Consider the following 20,361-nt stretch of genomic DNA (forward strand, 5'->3'; position numbering starts at 1 on the left):
TGCCTACTTAGCTCTACCCATTTCCTCGTACTTCAGTCATTTTGTTGTGGTAATCAATTTTACAAAGAAGAGGTTAGATACTTTTGAAAACAACCACAAAAACTTTCTATATTAACTAGAGAGAAGTATGTTTACACAAAGCATTCAGTGTAAAAGTTGTAACATTCAACCTCTAATAATTTTTCTTTTGGTTTTAAGGCAACTGTCTTTCTACAAACATTAAAACATGTAATGCAAATAAGGGATTGATAATTCAGAATTTCTTCTCTCTTTATTCCCACTCCTTCTGTTGGAACTCTGTTGTTCCATTCTCTGATTATTTGGACCATTCCTGGAATTCTTGCTTTAAATTTAAAAATTGTTAGAAATGTTGTTGTACAGCTTGTCTGCATCTTTTTTTGTAATTGCAAATGAAATCACTTTGCTGGCAGAATTTACAATATAGAATAAGAGATTCTCTAACTGTCCTAACCAGCTTGTGTATGTTTACATTCAGTGTTTCTTATTTGAATAAAAAAGCATGTGCATAAGTTGTGGCATTTTGTGAAGGTATCCTGAGATCTATTTCAGTGTCAGACAGCAGAAAAGTAATAATGTGCATATACTTAGGGCAGGATGATGCTAAACTTTTAAAAAGGGGTTATCAGAAATTTATGCTCTTTTAATTGGCAATATATATGACATTCCTCAATTAGAGATATATGGACACCTTCCTCTTACCTGTAACATTCATGCTTTTACGTGCCTTCATCCCACACTTCTTTCCAGTTCCAAATCTGTCACTCAGTTCCCACTACATGGCCTCTTTCCCTTTCTGCTAATTTCAGGTAAGCTTCTTTTTTTGGCATAAAAGTCATGGCAGTGGCAAGTATTGGGGTGGCAAACCCCCACACTGGCCATGACCAGTGCCCAGATTTCTACATGTGAGGCATTCATGCCTGGCAGGTTGGATGGTAAATGAGGCAATAGGCTCATTTTGGTGTCTGTGACCCATTTTCTTCATACTGCTGGTGAATATCATTATTTCACAACTGCTAGATAGATATGTGGATGATAAAAATTGTGAGTTCCTCACAATTTATATATTGTGTACAATATATATCCAGTACAGTACTGGATATATAAGCAACACTCTAACGAGAGTTCAGGCAAGGAAAACTGATGGCTACAGAAGTGGAAGATGTCTCTCCTAGGAGAACTTCAAGCTTGGCCCTGTCTTCCAGTGGTTTATTGTCTCATTGAGCTGTGAGTTGCTGGGGTAGTGGGGAACCTTCCTGAATGGACCCTCTCTGATGGTACTAAGGGATACAGCATGGCAACAGAGAAATAAACACAGCTGTGAGGCAAAAGTTACCTTGTTTGCAATTCTACGAGGGCAGTTGTGATGTTAAAATGAAGTTACCATTCCTCAAGGCAAAGTCTTTAGCTCTTGCCTACTATGATCACATCACTTGTTTTAGGATTGACACAATGAATTTAGGAAGAGTACTGAGATAATTCTTGGGATACACTCCAAACTCCATTATTTCTGCTACATACCCATAACAAGGAGTCATTAAGATATTTGAAGCAATCCCTGGCTCCCATTTTATGATAAAATAAAATATGTTTAAGCAACTGAAGTGTCTATTATGTGAGAGAAGTAAAATAATGATTAAGTAGTGTAACAAAAGTGGCATACTGCCAGGGCTTTGGCTCACTTGCACTTTTTATAAATACAACTGTGTTAACTAAACTTTGAAAACATTTTCAGTTTGAGAAATAAAACCCACAAAAAGTGATTGTATGCAGTAGTTCTGGTTTTGAAATGGAGTTCTGAATAGCTGCATTTGTTTCAAAAAGTTTGTTTGGGATATTCCCCCTGACATTCTTTTGAAAAACTACTTCTTGTTGTAGAAGATTTTCTAGCAATGGGATTAACGCCGTAATAAACAGAATGTGATCAGAGGGAAGTAAAGAAATTGAGAATGCAGTAAGTCATTACTGTAACTGTAACTTGATGTGCATTTACCATTCAAACAGAATTATTTATGGGAAAGTTTATTACCAAGGGAAAAGAAAATATGTATCAGGAGAAGCAGCTACTGAAGAGGTAATGGGAGGGGTAGTGCTCTTTCTTTGGAAGGTGTATTGTCTGCTGCGCTCTACATTGCTTTTTACACTTGACAACATCTTTCTGGCCCAGAGAAGTAGTGGTTAAATACTATACACCCATATAATACCAAATTAATTGCATTGCTGTCTGTAAAATTTCTGGACAAGTCAGTACCACTCTCTATTTTATGACAGCATTGGCCAGGGATTACGACCCAGAGAAAGACAGTGATCTGCATTTGCCCTTTGTGCTTCCTAAGTCTAAATGCAGGCAAGATGATCGAGTTCAACACTTGAGATTTCCATGTATTTTGAAATTAAATTAGATTGTTGTAAAGGTTTGGGTTCTAATGTACTCCTGTTTGTATCCAGCTTTAAGAAAATGCTCACAAATATCTCTTTGTTCAATACAGGTGAGGTATCTCAGCCTTCATTGGCACAATACTTGCAGGAAATCTTTTCTGAATATGTTTTAATGTAATCTATGTGATATAGGAGTATCCCAATTATATGTTGTGTGTCATCTTTACTTTGAAATATGTTCTCTCTGGTCTGACCAAGGTGAAGAACAGGCAAAATAGGAATCAGCAAAATGTGTGTAATGTTACTCTGTGTAGTGGTTTCCAAAAATTTGCTGCAGTAGAAGGCCAGCGCTGGTGTCATTTTTTGACAGCCCTGGAATTGTTTTCTTGCCTTTCACAATTCATGCCAAAATCATTCTTTGTTTTAATACTTTCACTTTCCTAGTTGCTCTTCTGCATTTTGGAATGTCTTGATTTATGGAACAATACACTACCAAGGCTCAGGGTAGTTATAAACTACCTTGAGATGAGTAGTTGTTGCTGAAGTGTACTCTCTATGCTGAGCTTCATCTTTGTCTATCAACCACAGCAGGAAAAACCTTTCCTGTGAAGTATCTGTTTATAACCTCTAAGGTGCTATCAGCTTAAGCAGAGTATGGAACAGTAGTCAGCTAAAGGGGAAAGAGAACACTTTGTTCTGTTACAGAAAGGAACACTTCAGAGTTCACATTTTATTGGCACATACATTATTTTGTGCACATGGTGAGGGAAGAAGTCATGCAACAAGGGACCAAGGGAATATTAAATGAGTCAACATATTGAGGAGGTGCTTGAAAAGGATAATCAAAACCAGGAGGGATTGTTACTTCAGAAAAGGAAACACTACAAAGAATAGACTGTTCATCTTGGACATCACTTGAAATGTGCATGAAATGGGTGTAGGTTTGGTAATAAAAACTCAGCTTTCTTGACAATCTTCCAATAGCTTCCCATGAGTTCCCAGAACAAAAGTTATTTAAAACTTCCCATTTATAAATGAGCCCATGGTAATCCTGGTATAGTTATGTTGGACATCTGCTTAGGCTTTGAGGTTTATCTCTCCTGAAGTGTCAGCTTTGGGGGATGGGACATGGATCTTGTGGGGTTCAGTTTTAAATTCTGGTTAAAATTGCAGCTGGGATTATGCATCCTTCACTCTGGCCAGAAGTGACCCCAGGGGAAAGTTTTAAGACCCATTCATTATGCAATGGACAGGAACTGAAAATGTGTGTATGTCCTATGATCTGTGATATGTGCAGTGGTCCCTCGGGAACTGATTTGAGGACAAGGGTGGTGCACTATGGCTGTGAGTGAGATTTAGTGATATGCTGGCATTTAAGATGACTCTGAGTCAGTATGATACCAAGGCAGTATAGGAATTACAGTGAGCCAAAGAGTTCCTTCAATATGTGACTCAAACCCATTGAGACCACTGTGAGGTAAGAGTCTTAAGGACTGAAGTTCACCAAAAAGACATCGAGAGTTTTTCTGTCCAAGTTACTGAGTGTATTATAAATTTGCCAGAAGTCACTAGCTAAGACTTTAACAAATAATTCTGGCATATGAGGTCCAGTCACCACAACAGATCATTCCAAAGGCTTGCCAGGCAATGGGAAGGGAAGAATCCTGGGTCCCCTCTTCTTTTGAGTGGCTAGCAGTACAATACCATGCTCTTTTGCAATGTCAGCATTGAGCTTCTCATGGCCTGAAGCTTTGAATACTTTGCCAGGATGTCCTTGCTTTTTCCATGGTATTTGTTTTGGTTTATCTGCATGCTAGGCTCCCCTCTTCCCTTACCTCACAACTAGATTTGCTAATTTCTGAAGAATGAAGAATGTGGCTAGCAGCCCTTTTCTGTACTTTATCAATGTCATTCTTTCTGTTTCCAGAACAAACTAATAACATATGTTGCATGCACCCAAACTTTCTCAGGTTTAACTTGCCTTAGTTTTCAGTAATTTCTCAGTTATGAGTTGGGATTTTTGACATGGAGACTGTGTTTCTGTCACCCCTGTACCAGACATGAAGAGTGGGATACTCCTTTTTGTGACACATCCCTCTGACCCTCATAGAGAGTTGATAATTTCATAGTTTAGATTGATCATAATGGCACAAGTTCCTCATTTTGACTTTATAATAAAACTAGCATTCTGCAGTTTGGCTTCAGTGATTCAGAATTTATGCCCTGAATGAACTAGTGGTGTAGCCTGTGCCTTCTAGGCCCTGTGCCTTTCTCCCATTTTGTCTTACCTTGCCATCAGCTCGGAGTCTTCTTCTCACTGATTTTCATGTCACTACTGCCATCTTCCTCAGCAGTGCATCCTGACTGTGCTCTCCTAAGACTTTTCCCATATCATCTCAAAAAACACCACAGCACACTTAGGAGTTGGTGATATGGGTCAGCCTGCAGCTCTGCACAACTCCATCAAAAGAAAAATCAGAAATGCTTCTCAACTCTATTATTTTTACTGAGCTGTTCTCAAAGGCATCTACTGTATCATTAGTCCTGAAAGAAAATCCTGCTTTTGTAGCTTTAGCTTTTCCAACACAGACAAATGCACAGAAGTGTTGTATTGGGTTTCTTCTTTGTTTGATTTTTGGGGTTTTGTTTTGGGTTGTTTCGTTGGTTAGTTTGTTTGATTAATATAAAGAGATATCCAAAGGCTCACCCACATCCTTTATTCTATTGTGATCTTTCTGGCACCAATGACAGGGTCTAGTAATTAGCAGCATTATTATTTTATACACATTAATTTTAAGTGAAAAATCCTGGGGTGACAGGACATTTTCATGCTTTGTATCCCAATCGTGTATTCCTGTTCCCGTGCTCTCAGTTTGTTTTGCCAATAGCCGCGCCTCTCCCCCGGCTGCTTGCTCTGGCTTGCTGCTGCTTCGCTTGCTCTGCTCTCTTGCTTTTTTTTTTTTTTTTTTTTTTTTTTTTTTTTTTGCTTGCCTTATTTTGCCATTTTTCTATCTTTGTTTTTCCCTTCCTTCCTTCCTCCCCTTCCCTGAAGACATCAGACCTGCTTCGGACCTTGATTCGGGAACGTCAAGGAACTCCTCCAGAGTCTGCATTACAGAGAAGCTCAGCACCCTCCTCAGCAGACTGCCCAAGCCGTTCGGCCTCTCTCGGACTGGTGAAAACGTTTGTTGTCATCTCAGGCTGCTTTTCTTGTGTTGGGGAGTGTTTTTTGTTCTGGCTTAATAAACAAGTTTTTTCCACTTTTTCTCCGAGGAAATTCCTCCCGAACCTGGTGGTGGGGAAGGGGGAGGAGTTGTGGAGGTTTGTTTCCTTTAAGGGGCTCCTTTGGAGATTTTCCCCTAATTTGTCCTAAACCAGGACAGGGTTCCTGTCCTCTTGTGAGTAGGTATGTCCTATTTCTGTATCTTATGTCACAGTCTTTGTAGAAAGCTGGTTTGTACAAGAGCTCAGAGTACATTCCCTCCTCAGGTCCATCCATGCAAAAGATTTATGAATTATATCTTGTAATTTATTTATTTTGAGCCTCTTCCATGATACATGTTTTCTTGAGACAGGTCATATGTCACCAAATGTAGAGACTTGCCAGAAATATTGGAACTCTTTGCCCGCCAATCACACAGGCTTTAGGAATATTTTTTGTTTTTAATTGTCTCATTGGATCAGAGAATTTGGAGATCAGATGAGATCAGATTTAGGGTTTATCAGAACACACCTAGCAAGTAGAAATGAAGAACTGCAATGGGATTGCAAGCTGCACCACAACAAGAATTCTAAACAGGTACTGTGCTCTGAGATGCCAGAAGAACATACTAAGGGGTTAAACTGGAGACCTGCTTTATTCCATTTATAAATCAGGCTCAAACCTTAGTACATTTCCGCCAAAGGCCTGCCAGAAAGAGGCCCTGGAAAACAGGCTGTCTAGGGAATGTAGGGATATACAGAGCTATGGCCAATTTGATCACAAGTTGACACGTAGCCACATTCTGCAGTAAATCACAGTGGACCAATAAAGAAGAGAGTGTTTTGTGAACTTTTTCAAGAAGTCTGTCTTTCAAAATATGATACCTGGAATCTGGGGATAAGGATGATGCATAAGCTTTATAACTGTTGGAGTCTTGGGTGTTTAAGTCTCTGTCAGCATGGGAATTCCCACTGATAATCTTCAGGTCTGACTGGTTTAGTGAAGATTTTAATGGGAAAATAGTGTGGGGGAATAACTGTACTAATTTCTCTATAATTTTTTTAAAATATGACACATCTCAAAATGTGTCAAACAGTTTATAATCTTAGAGGACAGATTAAAACAATACTTTGGAATGTGAACTATATATACTTTATTTGGTTTTTTTGATGATGATGGAGCCAGTGGAGCTTGCTGTAGAAGTGCAATAATAGGGTTCTGTTCAAAGCTAACTCCCAGTACAGAAAAATAGAGCATTTTCTTAGGAAAATGGGCTAAGAAAGATTAATTGACATTTACAGGTGTGGTGACCCTAAAGAAGTAAAGCAGTGAGTACAGAGGACCCAGTGGCCGAAGCATGTGCATTTCCAGGGAGTTAACTTTGGATTAGCTGTGATGCCCTGGACCTCTCTCATCTGTGTCCTGGTGCGAATGCCCATCAGTGGCTGGAATGCACAATGTGGCCCAGGAGAGAGGCTTCACAAGTCCTGACAAAGACAGAGCATGGCCCACTGTTCCGGACAGCTGAACTGGCTGGCACCAGTTTGGTGCAGATGAAGAGGTTATTTCCAGCAGGAACAGCCATGGCTTTATCTTCTGTTATCCTCCTGTCCTAACAGGAAAGAAAGCTGGATGCACTAAGGTTCTGCTTATTTTCCTTTCAGCTCCCTCTACAGCTCTAGGGCTGAAGTTAGCTTTGTGAAGCATTTCCTGTACTTGGTTGTTGCAATCTTAGGCTTGCATACCATCCAAGAGCCCTCCTTGCAACAAAAGCAGATGAAATAAGAGGAGACACATGGGTCCTTAATCCAAATCCATTGGTCCAACTCCATGGATGAGAAAAAGTTTACAGTATCCCAATACATCAATTTTTCAAAGTTTTACTTGATATTCCTTCCAGAGAACTGATGAATTTCAGTATGACAAGCACTCAGGGGACAAGTACTAATTCCTGGTTAATTTCAGTGAAGCTCCCAGATAAATAATAGGCATCTAAAAGCTTGTAAAGCATATAATAAAAAGAGCCAACAATTTAAAAAATGATACCATTCACTATATTAAGCAATATCAATCTACTAACCACATCCTTGCAGTCTGACAGGATGCAAGCCTGAAAATGTTGGCATATTTGAAGAAAAGCTGATACCTTCACAAGTTGTTTTTAAGTGCAGTAATAATCAGAAAATATTAAACTTCACAAGAGAAGAGGTTAAATGGGTCTGGAACAAAGTTTCATGGATACACTCATCCTTTTTTCATTAAATCTGAAACAATTTTTTCTTTCAAAACTTCATTCCAGAGTGCATTGTTCCAATGGGGCTTTTTCTTGCTATGCAGACTGATGAAAATGTGATGTTTCTTTGCCATACAGCCTCAGTTGCAAGACTTAGTTTATCAGTCCTATCGACTGCCTGCCAAAATTTCAAAGCCAACTGATAGTGTCACCAGCTATTAAAAAACCAAAAACAAAAAAACAAAAAAAACCACAAAAACAAAACAAACAAACAAAAAAACTTACAAAAATGCAGCCTCCTTAATTATCATTCTCAGATTCTGGTTAGTGGTTTTCATGTCAGCTGTGCATACTTCTGTGTAGCTTTCCATGCTGTTCTGTGGATCTCTTCACATTTCCTAGAAATGCTTTCCTGACCCTCCCTGAGGAGGAGTTGCTTTTCCCATGTATCCTACCTTCAAACAGGGCTGCAGGTCTTGCTGGCTTCTTTGAACACCCTCAGCCCTTTGGAGGGAGTCTTCAGCACCATACTCTGCTCATGGATTCATCATTATTCTATTTTACCCACACCATTTAGGGACTACTCTGTTGTCCTCCACAAACAGAAATACCTAAAGAAATAGCTTTGTTTTGCTCCAGTGGCTATTCTTTCTCCAGTGGTGAGAGCTGTTGTTCCTACCCAGCTTTTGCTCTTCAGAGCCAAACCATTCCAGTAGTACACAGATATACAGAGGCAGTCAGCAAGGCCCTGGTAGATAGCTCACAGCTGGTTCATCAAACAAGAACAGAATTTACAAATTTTTGCATGGTTTCATCGTCTGCAAGACAGAGGATTATCAGTGGCCTGTCAGTCTGAAACACCAAGGAACATATTTTAATTACAGCATGGGTTAAAAAACCCTCCAGTTATAGATCATGCATCATTACCAATAATGGTAGTATTTCAAGCATGCTTCCCTGAATACAACTTTTTAAATAGATGTATAACTTGTGGTGAAAGCACTTGATTTGCTCATATAGTGACCACTGCACAATGACACCTGACTGAAAACCATTAACTTGAATTTTCCATTCCATACTATTTGATGACATTGCAATGCTTGGTCAAATGTGACCCTTTTAAATTTGAAATCTCCACTTTGCCTTTCTGTATTGCACTATACTGGCCAAGTAAGACAGTCTTGTCAACACAAATACAGATATATGTTCAGTTGATACTGTGACAACTTTTAAACTTTATGTCTACTTACAGTTCTGTACCAGGAGTGTACAAAATCTCTTGAGGGCAGAAACAGTGGAACAGAGTCTGGTGGTGGGTTTGGTTTCTACTTGTTTGTTTGGGCTGCTTGTTTGTTTGCTTTGTGGTTTTGTTGACTTGGTTAGGTTTGTTGGGTTTGGTTTCTTTTTTCTTATTAATGAAAGAAGCATCATTATTTCAAGTCTAATTCTAGTTCCTTGGTGACAAGTATCACGTGTGTTGAGTTTGATATTGAAGATACATACTCCATAAAGAATGACATAAAGTATTCCTCCTGAGTCCGTAGGAAAGCTGAGAACTGCTTAAATGTGTCCAGGCAGAAGGTAAGGTCCTCAGCTGCTCATGTTTTGTTCATCTGTATAAAATTTATTTGCAGCTAAGCTAACTGTGCATGGTCACCATTAGCTCACACTTCCTACTTCAGATGTCTGTGAAACATCCTGAAGTATCCATTTATTTGCACTTTCACACCAATGTTAAAAGTCTGTAGCTTCAGCATCTTCCATGGAATAGTTCCTGCCACAGATGATCTCAGGCATTACAACATTTTTGGCTCTGATACATTATTGTTAAAGAAGGACAATAAATGATGCAGAGAAAATTACACTTTGTGAAATGAGAAGACCAAGTTTTAAAAAAGCAGGGGAAGGGGAATTTCACTGTGCACATGGATTCCTCATGCCTAGAAGTTCTGATCTTGTAAATACAGAATAAATCAGTCACTTCCCCAAAATCTGAAGAAGAAACATGATCAGATCTATTAAAAACAAAGTTTCAGGAGTGCTGATCACCCTCGACTGAATGCTGGAATTGCTATATAAGCCATCACTCATCCCTCAAATTAGAATGAACAAACTGTTAAGAATGTGATTGAGGGGATCATCTTTCAGCATAAAAATTATTTCACATTGCTTAAACATATGATTATCCTATTTCTTGGCATTCAATAGATATTATTTATGATGACATTACAATATTTTTTATGAAAGCAATACTATTAACCTTAAAATCTTGAAAAACTTTATGGAAGGGTCACTTACATTTTGCTACTTGAAATATATCCAATTTCCTGGCCAGCTGCCACAGGAAGTGTTGTTTACCTTACTGCACCTTAATAGACACTAGATCCCACGTTGTCAGATATGACCTTTCTCTGTTGTTCAAAATTTAGGGGACACCAGTAGTACTTTGAACAGTTGGTGAGCATGGCACAGACCCCGTCATCTGAAACAAGATAGTAAAGTTTGTCAGATGCTTTGGAACTCTTCAAAGCAACAGAACTGACTTCAATTATAACATGTGATTTGTTTTGGCCTTCACATATGTATTAAAAGCTTCTTCTGACTTAAATATAAGCCTCCTGTTTCTGTCCAAGGTCAGGATTTGATTTGTGCTATGGCCTGAATAAAAAACCCTGTCTTGGTTGCCAGTCAGAGTGCATGGGTCAGAGTATCTGGGACCTCCTGCATCTTCAGCTCCAGGAGCATGTCATACAGATGTCTTAACTTTGCAAAGTTGAGCAGAAGGGATAAACAGTAATATTTGCACCAGAAGCTCCTCACATGTTTTGTACTGCATGCAATTATTTTCCCACTTCTAACATTCCCTGGTATATATGTTCCCACCAGGAGGGGAATGTCCAGTTGTGGCCTTCACCAATCAATCACTTTATGAGATTATAAATTATTTGAGAGGAAAAGGTAGTTAAACAACACTTTTTAAAACATTTATTCCAAGTCATAACTATTGTGGGTTTATTATGTGTTAATGGAGGAAAGGAGCAGGTTTGAATTCTCCACTGAAAACATGAGAAAATAAAGTGTGTTTTACAGACATTAACTGTAAACTTTGAAACATATCCCACACTGTTAATAAGTCATGGGTTCCCATGGGTTGAGAACTTCTCAGAACTGAGATGTTCTGCCCCTTTTCACAGATGTGGAATGAAATGCATCAGCTTTAATTCTGCCCTGTGCACTATTTGAGGAGTTGAGTGGATGAGAATGGCTTTACTGAACAGTGTTGAGGATGAATAAAAAGTTTGGAAAAAAGGACATGGAAATCCTCCTTAATTTTCTAAAATATCCATGTTCTTCTTCTCATCATATCCTTCTTTGCAGTGCTATCTTGTCTATTCTGATCTTTCTGGGAGCACATTCTTCTTACATCATCTCCCTAGTGTGTCAGTGATTCTTCTGTGGGATGGACCAGCTCTTTGGACTAGCACAATAAACTGTTTTTCAAGCTTCCAATTTCAACAAGAAGGAAAAGAGACCTTCCTAAACACTTGAATACATTTTCTGAGAAATATTTAAGTGACATACAGTAGGTCATACTTGTTGAACAGCAGTTAGTTCAGGACTGCAGGTCCAGCAACCTCCAAGGAGTTGGCTGGAGGTTATTGTAAAGTCTTAATAGGAGAGCAATATGATGGATGTCACAAAATATGCTAGGAGAAAAGGGAGAGTCTGCTGATGTGCAAGATGAAGAGTAAAGTTAGGTGAGGCATGTGCAAGGATGATGGGTTAAGTGAAGAGAGTGCAAAGGCCTGAACCAGGGAAACAGAAAAAGGCCCAGGGTGTAGGTGGTGAGGACTGGGGTAAATTAAAAACAAATGAGAAAAGAAGCATGGAAACAGAAACATACAAGTCAAGCTGTGTGAAAAAAGAAAAGGAAGATGGGTGAGCCAGCACCAGAAGACAATGTGTTGTGAACCTAATGAGCAACAGCAGAAAAGGCATTGGGACAGGTAGCAGATGAAGCAAGAAGAGTAGGAGGGATGTGACCAGTGGAAAAGGCTGTCAGAGGGTATTCCCACATCCCTCAAGTGACAGGACAACAGATTACAGTCTTCTGCTGGAACATGAAATTTTCACAGCACAGTGGCTCAGAGTTGTTCCCTAGACCTGGAGCAGCCAGCCCAGCTGTACGCCGCATGAGGAAAGCAATACCTGTATTCTATATAGGACAACAGGAAAAGTTATTTCTCTTAATTAATAACTAAATTAGCAGGAGATAAAACGTTTATAGTGAGGTCATTGAGGTGAATTTGCTTTAACTCTGGTTACCAAACAGACTGTAATACCTAATCCAATGCCTCAATTTTTAAAACAGAGATGTTTGCTATTGTTTGGTGTTGAAGATGGCTCTTGTGCAGACTACAAGCCCCAGGAAATTATCCTGGGTTCAAGACAATGTGGGGAGGGGTGTGTCTGTTGAAAGTAAATTAAAAGGAGAAAAAAAGGAGAGGGAAACCCTGCTTGTAATCCTATTTACAAAGGGTACAAGGCAGTGCCATCCAAGATCCACTGATGCTGGCTTCTGCTCCTGTTAATGTATGGCTCATCGTGATTTAAAAAAGGAGCAACAACTGAGAAAAAACACCGGGAAATTTTACAAGGTTTCATTTTTCAATCTTGCTGGTAATTTGGCCTCAACTGGCAAACCCTTTAAGTATGTGTTTAAATGCGAACATGGGATTAATACTACTGATTGTAATGGGGTTAACTATGTATGGACAGCACAGTGATGTTTATAGCTTCAACTGAACTGCAGGAAATGAGACTCTAAACTATTTATTAAAAACTCACTTTTGTACCAAAGATGTCTCAGACTTTATGTACCAAAGATGTCTCAGACTCGATCACCTAGCATGTAGATTTCCCTTGAGAACAGATAATGCTCTAACCACAATATTGTGCTCCTCAGTGACCCTGCCATTTTCTCATCTTTTCTCCTGCCACTGTGGTAAAAGATGTAGAAATATTTGTGCGGTTTTGGTTTGGTTGTTTATTTTTTTGTGTGTGTGTGTGGTTTTTTTTGTTTGTTTGTTTTTGTTTTTGTTTTTGTTTGGTTTTGGTTTGGGTGTTTGTTTGTTTGTTTTTTGGGTGGTTTTTTTTTCTGGCCGGTAGATGGGGAGCCCCCATCAGTGGCCCGACGGTCGCCTCCGGACCAGAGTTTTCTGCGGCCCCGAGCCGCCGCCCTGCGCTGAGACGCGGCCGGGACCACCGCGGGGCCGTTCCGTCCGTCCAGGCAGCGCCGTTATCCCTCATTCCCGGGGGTTCCTCGGCATCCAGCATCTCCGGCTCGCCCCCGCCGCCGGTATGGCCACCTGCACGGACATAAGGAGCGGCTGCTCGGCTGCCCCGCGTAGCGTTTCCCCCGCAGGCTGCTGAGGCGAACGGTAGGAGGGCAGCCGGCAACTTACCCCGCCTAAGGCTGCCGCGCCCCCCGTGCCCGCACGGGGCCGGTGTCCCTGGGCCGCCCCCCGGTCGGAGCAGCCCTTGGCGGAGAGGCTTCCCCGGGCCGGGGGGGGAACCCGACTCCCCTGCCCCAGTTCGTCCCGCCCTCGGCGCGCTCACTCCCCCGCCCCGTAAGTAGCGGCGGCCGCGGCCGTCGGTGCGCAGAGTGGCGGGGATGGGGACCCGCGGCGGGGGACTCTACGTGGGGCGGAGGGTGGCGGCCGTGGGGGCTGCGCTGCTGCTGGCGCTGCTGGTCACGGTTCTGGCGCTCGCCGCTCTCTACGGGCGCTGCCGGCAGGAGGCGGCGACGCCGCCGCCCTCGCCCCGCGCCCCCGGCCCCGCCGCCCCTCCGCCGCCCGCTCCTGCTGCCAGCTCCGTTCGCCGCCTGCCCCGCCACCTCCTGCCGCTCCACTACGACCTGGAGCTGTGGCCACGGGTGCGCCCGGGCCAGACGGGGCCTTTCGCCTTCACCGGGCAGGTGAACATCACGGTGCGCTGCCTGCAGGACACGGACACGGCGGTGCTGCACAGCGCCGGGCTGCGGATCCGCGGGGCCGCCGCCGTGCGCGGGCCCCGGTCCGAGCCGGGCGCTGCAGTGGAGGTGGCGGGGCTGCGGCAGGAGGAGGCGGACGAGGTGGCGGTGCTGGAGCTCCGCGGCCGGCTCCGCGCCGGGCACCGCTACGTGCTGCAGCTGGGCTTCCAGGGCCGGCTGGAGGAGGACCTCGACGGGCTCTTTCTCACTCGCTACACCGACCGGGGGCAGAGCAGGTAGGCGGCGGCGGCCGCTGCGGGAATCCCGAGCCCCTGCGCCGACGGCAGAGGGGCTGCTACGGCCGAGGGTTGGGGTCGCCCGTGCCGGGAGGCTGCGGGAGCTGGTACCGCGCCGGGCGGAGCCGCTCGCTGTCGGGCGCGGGAGAGGGGACTGACTGCTCCGCACGGCCTGAGCACCTGCCAGGGAGCGCATCGCGGGCTCCAGAGGGAGCGTGCCGCAAGCTCCGGGCTGTGCCCGGGCCGGCAGCTCCGCGCTCCGGAGAGCATCGGCCAGGCTGCCCTGGCTCTCCGTCGGCAGGTGACTTCAGCTGCAGCACCGGCTGGACAACTTCTGGTCTCTCAGTGCCTTTGACTGAAGAGCGGGGGTCAGACAGTACCTGTGCCCAATGCCTGGGAGATGGAACCCGCCTCAGAATCTTCATCCCGGCCCCACACATGTCCGTGTAACGCTGACAATTCCCCACCTCCTCAGCCTGTGTCTGTAGGGAGCATGTCTTTATCAAGAGCTCGGGATTCTGTCTGTGTTTTTGGGCATGGGTGCAGAGACGCTGACCACATGCAATTTCAGAAACATGGTGGAGTAGGATGGATGGCTGCTTTAAACAGCTGTGCCTTCCTTGTATGTGCTATTGCACATGAACTTGTTCAGCTGTTACCAGACAATCCATGATGTACATTGTGGGTGCTATCAAGATGCTTTCTTCTCCTTTGAACAGCAAAATCAGTGCTGGGACAGTGTGAGCATATCAAGTAGTCAATCATCTAAAACATTTTCACCGTCAAAAAATACTTTTTCTTTTTCGTTTTTTTCTTTCTTCTTTTTCTTTTTCTTTTTCTTTGTTTTTTTTTTTTTTTTTTTTTTTTTTTTTTTCTGGACGTGAAACTTGCTAAAGTGAAGTGAAATTTAAGATTAGAATCTATGTAGTTCCACTGGAAGACAAGTTTCTCAAAATAGGAGTTTGAAGAAGTAGCAGATGAATTGCTTGCTTTAAAGTTATCTCTTTTTTAAAAATCAAAGATGTTGTGATTTGCTGAGCAAACACGAGTCAAAAGGAAACTGGCAGTTAAAATTCGAGTGTTCTTGCCTCTTGTCTATGAGTCCACTAAAGTAAATTCTATCTCAGCAGTTCATAGGCTTCTTGTTTGAACAGGTAAAATGCAGTCACAAGATCCATTCAAGCCTCTGTAGAGGCTGCTCTCTAGTAGCAGTAACATGAAATCACAAAATTAAGTTAATAGTTTTTACTGACATGGAGGAGGACTGTGTGGCTCTTCTCAACAAGCTGGCTTTTTAGCTGCCAGGTCTTGTGTAAATCTTGATTTCATTGTCTGCCACATCTGGAAAATGCAACTTATACAGGCCTTTTTTTTTTTTTTTTAATATTTTTCTTTTTGAAGAAAAAGGTGATAATTTGGTAAGCCTTAGAGAAAAGTGCAATATGACAATAAGTATTTTAGGAAGCACATTCTGTTTTTATTTAATTGCTGGTTCTTCATTCACTGATTGTTGTTCACAGGATTATTCCTGCAAGCTAAGGTAAGAAAAATCTAGATTTTTTTTTTATTTACATAGCTTTATAAAAATCCAAATTAGAAAGGAACAAGTACTTAATTACTTAATTCTGTGCCCGTGTGCTCTCTGATGTGATATTAATTCAATGAAGTCCTATCTAAGTGATACCTAAATATTTTTGGGTTTTAAGTATTTTTTATATATTTGTAGCTTTTTGGACCATTTATATGTGGTTATATGGTATTTTTTCTACTCTTTCTCTTACATTTTAGAGGAAAAAGCTAACCTTCTAACACATTCCTGAAATGCTGTTTAGTCTTATTTTCAAGTAGAGGACCTACAAGAAGAACATTTTTTTTTCCAGTCAAAATCTGAGAAGACATAACAAGATGTGGGGAAAAGAAGCCCTGGACAAACTCCAATGGGACAGTACCCACGGGAAAAATTACCTTTCCAACTGCTCTTCTCATTGGACAATGTTTGTTATGTCCATATAATATAACAAATATGATGATTTGTTACACTTATAAAAATTGTAGAAATCTGAAACTGGCAAGCCCACAGGCCATAACTGTGGAAGCACCTGGAAGCTTCCAATAAAGAACTGCTTTTTTATCTTACAGTTTTAATACTGTTGTGAGAGCTTTTCTCTTTTGATATCAGGCAACATAAGAAACACTGAATTAGATGCTGACTTTTTTTAATTCAGGCTGTATAGAATTCAGAGTATCTGAAAAAAAAAGTTGTTATCAGCCTTGCTGGAACAGTAGAAAATAAGAATAAAAGTTTTAAATCATTCAAATAATGTGTATAATTAAGTATCCAGTTGTTTAGAGGGTTTATGACAAATGCTCCTTTTCATTCTTAGCTCATCACAAAGCACTAATGAAATGTGAGATTGCAGTCTGGTTGAAAAGATGACAGTGGTATTTAGACAATGGAATAAATCAAAGAAAATCCACTGAGTGCAGATGTAATGTATTGGTTTTTAATTTGTTCCTGCACACATAAATTATATTATTGAATGATTTTGCATATTTTTTTGGTTTAAAAAAGATTCCCTCTGAATCAAAGGTATGAAATAGTATCTTGTTATCTTTACTTCACTAAGATTTAGGTCACCACTTTACCATCTGTTTCCTAACCTGATGGGTTCCAAAAACACTGAAGGGTTTTTGCTTGGAGGAGATAAGTTTTGAGTGATTTGTAAGGTCTGTCAAGGTATTAATGGCAGAAAAAGTTGGATTCTAATGGATTACATAGATGAGGAGTAATATGAAAACTTTCAGTGCCCTTCAGCTGTCAGTACAAAGCCAGTCACTGTTCTGCAAGGAAACTCCCACCTCCAGCAGACTGTAATTTTTTTAAAGTGATTTGTACCAGTTTTTAGCAGATCCTTGGGTCAGTTTCCTGCAAAGGCTTTCTGAGCTCAGCACCTGACTGAAACCAGCAACTGTAGTAGAATATGTGACCTCTGTCTACGGTCATGCAGTCCTGTATTTCTGGCATGTGTTAGAAGCCTTAGTGGCTTTTGTGATTTCTGGTTGAGGAACTGCTGGGGACCTCTTAATTTCTGAAGAGCAAGGCAAGCTCTGAGAAGTGAAGTCCCTGAAATGTTTGTTCCATCTGAACTTTCTTTTTTATTGGTCATATTTCTTGGTCAGCTAACCCCACTGCTGTTGCTCTGGGTTGGAAAGCTATTCATAGTGACAGCTATTTTCAGAAGTCTTAACCTTACCTCTGTGAAAAAAGAATAAACCAAGGCTCCAACTTCACTGAATATCCAACACTGAATTTTTTTATTATCAGTTTGACCATTGATGACTATATATGTTTTTACTGATGCTGACAATTCCTACTTCCCACCTGATATGCCTTATACACACACAAAAAAAAAAAAAAAAAAAAAAAAAAGCTGAAAAATGGGAGCACTTGTTATGGATAAAGGGCAGCCCATGTCTGCAGTGCTTGCAGGAGCAAAGGAAGTGAAAAGGGAAGGAGCTCACACTTCTCTAGTTTTAAATGTCTGAATGGTTTCCTCTGGAAATGTGGAATCGGTATTCTTCATGTAGCTGTGGTAGTCCATACCAGGACCTGGTAGGCAGAAAGATACAGAAAACAGTTTTGCTCTTCTTTTCTAGCACTGCTGGCTCAAACATACACAAGGCAGGGGTTTCATTGTTCATTGTTCTGCACAGAGATCTTCTTGCACTGCCATAAATGAGCTCATGTGTGCTACTTCAGGGTTAGAGGATTCCATAGGCTTTACTATGAAGTGCAGGCTTTATGCATGTCACTGTTCGCATCAATATTTCAAAATACTTTTGGAATTTTGCTTGGAAGCCACTCTGCACATGTCCTGTGCATAAAACACTTGACTGGATAGGGCTGAATAGGCATTCCAAAATGTAACTGAACACAGTATTTGCACTGATTTTTAATTAGTTGCTTCTGCACCAATTACTAGAATATAGTGCAGATCTGGGTCATTACCCACTGTACATATGGGTGCTGTCCTGATGGCTCCTGGCTCGTTTGGGATACCTCAGGGCTAAGAATAAGCATTTCTGACCTTGGTGTGAATAAACTGCTGGGGAACACCTCAACTACAACAGAAAAATATTTGCCCTGTAGTAGTGAGGTCACAAAAGCAGGAGATCATGCTGTTCTTGTGTGTCCAGCTGCTGGAACTGCTTGGTTGACAGGTCTGGAGCTTTGAGCACCATTGCATGTGTATTTTTTCTAATTCTTGGTATGGATGCCCTCATGTGAACAGCTCAGATGTACAGCTTGTTGAGAGTTCTGCCACAGTACATTGATTTATCTTTTGCTTCCAGCAAGTGTGTGTTGCAGAAGAGTCAGAGGTATCTCCAACAGAAATTTCAGGTTTTAATATTTAACAATTAATAAGTATTAAGTACAAATAGATATTTTAGTATTTATTAAGTATGGATGGATTAGAAGTCAATGCTCTACACTTAAAGTTATGATGGGATACAAAGATTATTGAGTAAGTTCCCTATAAAAAATCTTGAATGTTGCATGCAGGTAAAAAATGTCCCCAGCGCATCCATGTCTGGTGCCAGGTAAAGGATCTTACAACTTCAAGGGTAACCTTGAGAGGTATACTTCCTTGAGGGGAGATCACTGCCCTGCAGCCAGGTACTGTGGAGGCAGAGCTCAGCAGACTGATAGCTGCAGATATTACGGTGTAAAGTGATTGATTTGTAGTCAGTTTTTCTGCAATCAATGCAGTTCCTGCCATTTACCAGTCTAGTCCAGTCTCCAGTTTTAGTTTGCTGCTGAATTCTCACTGACAGCCTCACACAGCAGGATTAACCTTGATTGAACCTACTTGCTGAGCATCTGGGTGGAGCAAAGCTCATTTGGTTCACACAGGAGAATTGCATCTATCACGGAGATCTGCCTCAAATTAGGTATAGCTCCTTGGCATAAAGGTGGCTTTTGAATATTATTCTGGGCTTGCCAGTGCACTGGGACAGCACTGGTGCTGTATTCACAAGGATACTTCTCAGTGGCATTTGTCTGTTGTGCAAGTGCATGCATGTGCAGATAGTTAACAGTTATCACAATGTTTTATAAAAATGTGTGATAAATTAAGAATAAAAGTGCATGCATTAGGGAGAAGAGCAGGTGTAAAGAGATACGGTCTGCTGTGTGCAAAGCTTTAATCGACTCTGTTTTAGCAAACAAAATAGAAATGCTCAAATATTTCATCTGGAAAATGCTTGCAAGGAAAAAAACCCAAATGCAATTAAAAAAGCCTGCTTTTCTTTACAAACATCCAAACTGAACTGGCTGTTGGGTATGGGTATTTAGTAATGACTTTAAAAAATAGCTGAATCTTTTCCAAATCTGCATATCTATGTGCTTCACTTGCTGCTTTTTCTGATTTGTTGTCTCTATGTGTTATATATGAATTTTGATCAGCTGTAGCACGCTGGATTAATCTTATTTGCATTTTTAATACAGAATGTTCATTGCCTCCCAGATGGAACCAACGTATGCCAGGAGAGTTTACCCATGTTTTGATGAACCTGCCATGAAGGCCACATTTAATATCAGGATTATCCATGACCCAAGCTATGTGGCTCTTTCCAACATGCCTGCTATTGGTAGGTAAACAACAACTTGATGTATGTTTTTTTCTCCCCCTACATTACTTTTAAAAAGGGTGCAATTCATCTGAGAAGTTTATGTCATCCAGAAAAGTGTTCTGTTGTCCATTTACTAGTGTCTTCAAAAGGCACAGAAAATCTATGCCTATGAGCTTAAAAATTTGGGCACTGTTATTCATAATTAATGTCTCTGATGGTAACCATTCTGTTGAACAATTTTATCAGTTGTGGTGTGCTTTCCTCTGCCTGACGGAGGCTGCACAGAGTTTGATTTCTGGTATTTACTGCTTCATTAGTGTGTCTGTCATACTGTTTGATGTCATTTTCAAGCAAAATGGCGGCCCAAAAATGCAAAGCCTGTATTTATGATATCAAGGGATTCCTTTAATTCTCAATAGATGTTAAGATATTTACAACAAACAAAAAATTTTTTTTCCATGCAGAGACATTCTAGCCTCCTGTGTATGTGCAGAATAGAAACAAGAGGACTATAAGGCTCTGGAGATGCTCCTTCTGTCCCTTGCTGGGATCTCAAGTGGAATGTCTGTGGAATAAAAGATTCCAAACAAATTTTCTAAATTAGTATTCCTAGAGAAATCCATTTGGT

At 41.3% G+C, this 20,361-nt stretch overlaps 1 protein-coding gene across 9 annotated transcripts in view; it reads left to right on the plus strand.

Moving 5' to 3' along the window:
- Window positions 1-13,491: 13,491 nt before the first annotated feature.
- LVRN (laeverin) overlaps window positions 13,492-20,361 on the plus strand; it is a 34,697-nt gene continuing 27,827 nt past the window's right edge. For all 9 annotated transcript variants that reach the window (XR_010994649.1, XM_068177478.1, XM_068177477.1 and 6 more), the window contains exons 1-2: window positions 13,492-14,099; window positions 19,609-19,751. Coding sequence is in view for 8 of the 9 variants with exons in the window: in XM_068177478.1 (XP_068033579.1) it covers window positions 13,507-14,099; window positions 19,609-19,751 (736 nt within the window). In the remaining variant the exon portion in view is untranslated. The remainder of the gene's footprint in view (window positions 14,100-19,608; window positions 19,752-20,361) is intronic.

This window comes from Anomalospiza imberbis, chromosome Z, assembly GCF_031753505.1.
Source record: "Anomalospiza imberbis isolate Cuckoo-Finch-1a 21T00152 chromosome Z, ASM3175350v1, whole genome shotgun sequence".
In the NCBI taxonomy this organism is placed as follows: domain Eukaryota; kingdom Metazoa; phylum Chordata; class Aves; order Passeriformes; family Viduidae; genus Anomalospiza; species Anomalospiza imberbis.